Source organism: Poecilia latipinna, unplaced genomic scaffold (genome assembly GCF_001443285.1).
Source record: "Poecilia latipinna isolate Pla-1442-1.1 unplaced genomic scaffold, P_latipinna-1.0 Scaffold1760, whole genome shotgun sequence".
NCBI lineage: Eukaryota > Metazoa > Chordata > Actinopteri > Cyprinodontiformes > Poeciliidae > Poecilia > Poecilia latipinna.
In genome coordinates this window covers 1,378-8,026 of record NW_015114376.1, presented here as the reverse complement: position 1 = coordinate 8,026, position 6,649 = coordinate 1,378, and the positions used below count along the sequence as shown (strand labels likewise).

General features: G+C 56.8%; 1 protein-coding gene across 1 annotated transcript in view; it reads left to right on the top strand.

Annotated features, from left to right (window-relative positions):
* The window catches only part of LOC106965073 (uncharacterized), a 6,236-nt gene extending 3,779 nt beyond the window's left edge, over window positions 1-2,457 (top strand). The window contains exons 3-5 of the mRNA XM_015060966.1: window positions 1,185-1,788; window positions 1,838-2,086; window positions 2,173-2,457. Coding sequence (XP_014916452.1) covers window positions 1,185-1,788; window positions 1,838-2,086; window positions 2,173-2,451 — 1,132 coding nt within the window. The 3' untranslated portion in view covers window positions 2,452-2,457. The remainder of the gene's footprint in view (window positions 1-1,184; window positions 1,789-1,837; window positions 2,087-2,172) is intronic.
* Window positions 2,458-6,649: the final 4,192 nt, after the last annotated feature.

Sequence of the window (6,649 nt, the reverse complement as noted above, 5' to 3'; positions counted from 1 at the left end):
ACCATCACATACCTAACCCTAACCCTATCCCTAATCAAAACTCAATTCATACCTTAGCCCTAAATCTGACCCCTGACCCACCTTATGGCGAATGGCAGTTGTCCGCGGTTGACGCTGCCCTGCCTCCACTCACACTGCCAGGGCGGGCGTGAGCGCTGCCCTGCCTCCGCTCACACTGCCAGGGCAAGCCTGAGCACTGATTGGCTGGAGGGCAGCGGCAGCGCCCCGCCGTTCCCCTGCAGGTAATTGGCCAAAATAGGGTGCACCTGCTCATTCCAGCCCCGGCAGCCGGACAGAGACGCTTCTACTCCACGTTTTGAGCACCAGGGAAGCCTCCAGATGCCACACCAAGGACCCTACAGACGTTGTCCCATCTGCTGCAGTAAGTTTGCTCAGCTGCCGAAGCATTTAGAAAGGGTTCACCACGTTTTGAACAAGGAGGAGCGGAAAATCCTCCTGGCATTTGCCCACGGACGGGTCAACGTCCGGGGTCTGGATTGTCCCGTCCGGGGGTGCAACTACAAAGGTCTGAGGGTCGACCGCCACCTCTACAGCGGTCACAGGGAGCTGGACATCGGGGCCGTGAGGGACCACCTCCGCCTTCTGCACTGGAGGGCCACCCTCCGCGCGCTGGCAGAGCTGAGGTCCACGGAGCCCACGCCACAGCTAGCATCCGAGCTGGACGTCTCGGAGCGGCAGCCACCGGCCCCAGAATCGCCGGGGGAGGACGGAGATGTCTCCTCTTCTCCGGAGCACCTTTCCGGTAGGGACTCTTCGCCTTGCTCCTCTCACAGACCTGGTTCTCTGCCTGCCTTGCCTCCCCCCGGTCCTGGTTCCAACGCCAGCTCTCGTCCTCCTGGCTCCGACGGCGGCTCTCCCCCTCCTACTCATCCTACTGGTCCTGCTACCAACGCCGGCTCTCCCTCTCCTCCTCCCCCTCCTGGTCCTGCTTCCAACCCTGGCTCTCCTGCTCCTGCCGGGACGGAGACGAGCGACTCTGACCCTCCGGCCAGCTCCAGCAGCACCAGGGCGGTCCGAGGGCTTGCCCTGCTGCCCTTTGCCCCTCTCGTCTTCCCCGCAGCCGTGGAGAGCTACTTGGAGGAGTACCACACACACCTGAGGGGCGCGCTGTCCACCCCACAGCACCGCATGAATGCACGCTCCAAGCTGGGCCGGATCCGGACCCTTCTCTCCTTCGTTGCCCGGGGGAAACCTCTCAACGCCACCTGGGCGTTCATGCATGACCTGGAGAAGATCCACGCCTTCCCACAAGCCCTGAAGGACAAGCGGAGGACCATAACAACCGTCAAGGTCTACCTGGTGAACTTCTCACAGTTCATGGACTACTTCTCCGAGACTCCGCCGAGAGGATCCAGGCTGACCAGGAGACAGATCAGGGCGGTGGGCAGGGCGGTCAGAGCGGACCTCCAGCAGATCGGAACCGAGATAACGCTCCACCAGATCTCCGTTAAGCGCTCCAAGGCGAAGAGGTCCATCACCAGGAAGCACCTGCGGAAGTGCAAGAGCCTGGCCACGGCGACCATCCCTGTCCTGCTGGGGAAGCTGGGGGCAGCACCACCGAACGTCCAGCTCCGCCACAGGCTCTACGGCTACCTGGCCTGCTACCTGTCTGCTGTCTACGGCCACCGGCCTGGCGTGCTGACAAAAATGACGGTGGAGGAGCTCCAGGAGGCGATAGAGGATGCTGAGGAAGGCTCTCCAGGCTTTGTAATCAATGTAAGTGGATGTATGAGAACCAGGGGCATGGAGCTCGGGGCAGAGAAGCATGTTCCCTGAGCTCCATGCTCCTGGAGCTCACGATCTCATCCCTTCNCAGGNGAGGAACCACAAGACCAACAGGGCCTTCGGAGCTGCCCAGCTGTTCTTGACCCACGCGGAGTTCACCTGGATCGTCCGCTGGCTGTCGATCCGGAGCACGCTGAACCCACCGCGCAAATTTCTGCTGTTCAGCAGCAACCAGAAGCGGATCGCCAAGCTGACGCGGTTCTCCCAGTGTGCCTGGACGGAGATGGGGCTCCCAGGCCGGCCGACCATGACTGATTTCCGCAGCGCAGTGGCGACACATGTGGGTAGCACATTCCTCCGGTCAGAGGGGGGGGGGAGAAAAAAAAACCACCAGGTTTTTTAATACATTTTTATTCTGTTTTTCAGGCAAGGGATGCACACAGCAGCGAGGTCAGAGGACAACTCGCCCGGGTCATGTGCCACGACACCAGGACTGCAGACAGGTTCTATGCCAACCAGCTCACTGCGGAACAACTGGCGGACATCAGAAGCAAGTTTGACAGGGCTACAGCACCACAATCTTCCTCTCCAGGCTCCGGGGAGAGTAGCCCACCGCTCCCCCGCCAAGGTAACTCTTCTTCGGACCTGGAATCCTCTACCAGCCCCCCGGGAGATTCGGAGAGAGAGACGGAGCAAACCAGTTAAAAAAAAGTTCAATAAAGAAGTTAAATGTGAAACAAACGGATCTCTTTAATTACCTGGGCTGGGGGAGGGTAGGTTGGGGGTTGCTCCAGAACCGCATGGCCATGCAGAGAACCAGGCCCTGAGCTCCAGGCCCTGACCTCCAGGAAGAAAACCAGGCCCCGAGCTCCAGGCAGAGGACCAGACATGGAGCTCCAGGCATCTCTTTAATTACCTGGGGGAGGGAGGGTTGGCTTGGCTGGCTCAGTTGAATCAAATATGATCCCAGCAGTTCTTGAATAACCAGATCTCACCCAGCTACTGCATCACATGTGTTGCTCATTTCCAGATCTCACCCTCAGGTAGAGCTCCAGGCCCGCACACACATGCAGGGGACAGGGCATGGAGCTCCAGGCCCGCACACACATGCAGGGGACAGGCCATGGAGCTCCAGGCAGAGAACCAGGCATGGAGCTCCAGGCAGGCACACCCAGGACACTAACCCACATCCAGGCTTTGCTCCGGGGAGAGAAACAAACTGGCAGACCCGTCCAGAGAACCAGGCTCTCCACACTCACCTGTGCACCCACACTTAAGCACCCCTCCTCGGACTACACCCATCAGCACGCGGCCCCTGGAGGTTCGTGCCTCTGGTAAGGCAAGGGGGGGGGGGCATGCGGTCTTGGGCTCAAGGGGGACGGGCTCTCATCCCCGGCCACTTCCCCCAGGCAGCCCCCTTCTCCTTTGCTGGTTGGGACTTAGAACTTTTTTTAGACATACACAGAGGACCAGGCCCTCCATCCGAACATGTGTACCCACACTTAAGCACCCCTCCTCGGATTAAACCCTCCAGCACGCAGGCCCTGGAAGTTCGTGCCCCTGGTAAGGTAGGGACCCAGCCCCTAATTGCTGATCGGATCATTTCGGAAGGAGGTCAGGCCTCTTCCTTGGGACCTCATGGTGATCCAATTGAGGAATTCTTGTTTCCTCCAGTCAGGCCGGATAGTAGTGGGTTCAGAGGATTCCAGCGCTTGTCTCAGCTTGACCTTCCTTTCAGTGCCGTGGGCTGCTCTCCACCTTATATCAAGGTCACTTTTTGGTAGGAAGGCTCTGGCCAGAGTTCTGCAGACCTGATCCTCAGACATCAAAAGTTTGCTCCATCTGTTCATTTGGGCAATGGGGACCATTTTACCGAGCCTTTGGAGTCCAAGACCTCCGTCTCTTTTCCTGGAGTATAACAGACCGTTGGTAGTACACGGTTTAAGATGAAGCCAAGCTTTAACTTCCTTCTGGATCAGACGGTCAGCAGCCCCGAGGTCCACGACACTCACCATGCTCATGACAGCTTGGTACATTACTCTTGGGATTCCGTAGGACGACAGCAAGGTCAGCTTTTGGGTGGGTCTTAGGGGGGCCACATTTATGATGCCCTTGGCAGGACTCAAGTCCACTCCCAAGTATTTTGTTTAGTGGTTGGAGTTGAGCATGGGTATCGGGACGCCTTTGATGGTCCAAGGGTTGCAGTGATTGACCGTCATAGAGCCGGAAGAACCGTCAAGGAAAAAGCCACTGCATTTGTGGATCTTGACATCAAGACCAGTGTTAGTCAGGAACTCGCCAAGGATGCTCAAGTTCGATTCCATGCCTTTCCATGAGTTGCTTATTATCACCAAGTCGTCCGCATAGGCGATGGTCGTGATGGTTTGACCCTTAAGCCTGAAGCCCGTGCCATTAGTTTCAAGGTAAGACAAGAGAGCCAAGTTGAAAAGGAGGGGGGACAGAGGAACACCTTGTTTGACCCCAATCCGTAGGGTGATCTTGCCTGAAACCCCATGTCCAGTTTGGATTCTGGAGAACGAGTGCCGGTATGAGTCTTTTATGAGGTTACAGATCCCCTCATCCACTCCCTTGGCTTTCAAGACCTCCAGGATGTGTTTATGGGAAACAGTGTCAAAAGCCCTTGCAAGATCCACAAGGACCAGCGCGAGAGTACCTTTGTCCTTCTGGACCACCTTGACCAGGCCATCAACTATCATCAAGTTGGTGCTGCAGCCTTCCCCTTTAATGAATCCACGCTGGGAAGGGTGGGTGGGGCAAGCTTCGCTGAGTCGGCTGTAAAGGAGCTTGGAAAGATCCTCAGAATCACTGAGCTGAGGGTAATAGGTCTCCAGTTCTCAATGAGTTTGAGTTTCTTCTTGTCCTGACACTTGGGGACCAGAGTAGTGCGGCTTCCCTTGAGGATTTTGGGAAGTCTCTCATTATAGAGGATGGAGTTGAATAGACAAGCTAAAAGACTACCATCCTTATCCCAGCAAAGGAGGTGGGATTTGCGCACACCATCTGGTCCAGGGGCTGAGTGTTCATTCATGCTCTTGATGGTATCGAGAACCTCATCTGGGGAGACTGGGGACCTGAGATGCCCATTGTCAGCTTCTGAGATACTTCCAAATACTCCTAGACCAGCAAATCTGTCCTGCCCCTCCCATAAAGCTCGGTATGTGGATTCCACCACTTCGTTACTCAACCGACATGATTGGAGGCCGGAGCCCTGGAGGACTAGGGCGGCTGCAGCACTGAGGTTATGCTTGATAAGCCATTGCAGGTACTGAGCGTTAGGACTTCTGACTTTCTGTTTCCCATGGGAATGGGTGGCGTTTTTCCGACAGACAGCAGGTTCGCATTTGAGGGATTTGATGGCCCTCATCTTTTTGATGTATTTACAAAGGGTCCGGTTGACCACCGCCCAAGGTGATTTAAGCGGGAGAAGGCCGCTTATTGGAGCAACAAAGTTTTTGAATCTCTTTTTCAGCAATTTCCTCAAAGAGATCTCTTTATTTTCCGGTTTTGTCGGCAAACTGACCGGAGAAGAGGAACACTCAGGTATTGTCTCATCGGTGGGCACATCCATGGAGGCAATACAGGAAGGTATCGTATCAGGTACCCGGGGTGTCTCACGATGTTTCCTTCTCTTATGAAGGGAAAGTCCTCTTTTTGAGCCAAAGGAAGCCGGACATATGTCACATCCGAATGGTTTGGACACAGGGGGTTTCACAGGTTTGAGGCCACATTTTCCAGCATGGACAGCTGCGCTGGCAAGACTCTTCTTATGACAGTGACATTTGATGCAGAACCACTCAACCTTGTGAGCCTTGTGTCTAGTAGAGAAGTGGGTAATGCCCTCCCTGGCAGAAGTCAGGGGGACAGAACCTGGACACAATGGGTAACTCTGTTCCCGCCATGGCATTCGAAAACCCACTTTAACACGTCGGCAATCTGAGATTGGACGACATGAGGTTCTTCCAGTTCTTGGAGGTACTGAAGAACAGTATGTTGCACCTGGGGGGAGTCACAGAGAAGAGTCTCTTAACAGGGGGTGCAGATTTGGATAAGAAGTGGGCGTGAGATCAGGATCCCTCTCAGAAGAGGGGGGTCTCTTCTTGAGCCAGAAGCTGGTGGGTTTACCAGGTGCTCCCTCAGAAACGCTGGATCACTGACGTTTGGCTCCTCTGATGGGTGTACTCCACTGGGGGACCTCGCTTAGTGGCTTGGACATCCTGGACAGATGAGAGTGGTCAGGATGCGTATCTGTGAAAGACAGACTTGGTTAGCTATTTAGCTGTCTTGGGTTTATGCATTTGCATAAACCCAAGACAGCAACCATGGCACAGGCAGTGGTAGGCAGCACAAGGTAAGAGGTAACAGCGGTTGGGTGAGTCACTTCCGGTTTAGAGTCATAGTTACTCCCGCCGTTTACCCGCGCTTCATTGAATTTCTTCACTTTGACATTCAGAGCACTGGGCAGAAATCACATCGCGTCAACACCCAGCGCCAGCCGAGGACACCCGCCCGGTGGGACCCGGACGGGCACCGCAGCTGGGGAGATCCGCAGGAAGGGCCCGGCGCGCGTCCAGAGTCGCCGCCGCCGCCGCCGACCGCATCCCCCCCCGCCGGCCCGCCTTCCGGGCAGCGGCGGACACCGCCCCGCGAGGCCGAGCCGCGGGGGAAGGCGCCGGAGCGCCCCCCCCGACGGACCCGGGCCCCGCGAGACGGGCCGCGCGCTGCCCCTCCGGCGGCGGAGGGGGGGAGGGCGACGGGGCGGCTGCTCCCCCAGCCGCGGCGCGCGCCCAGCCCCGCTTCGCACCCCAGCCCGACCGACCCAGCCCTTAGAGCCAATCTTTATCCCGAAGTTACAGATCTGACTTGCCGACTTCCCTTAACTCCC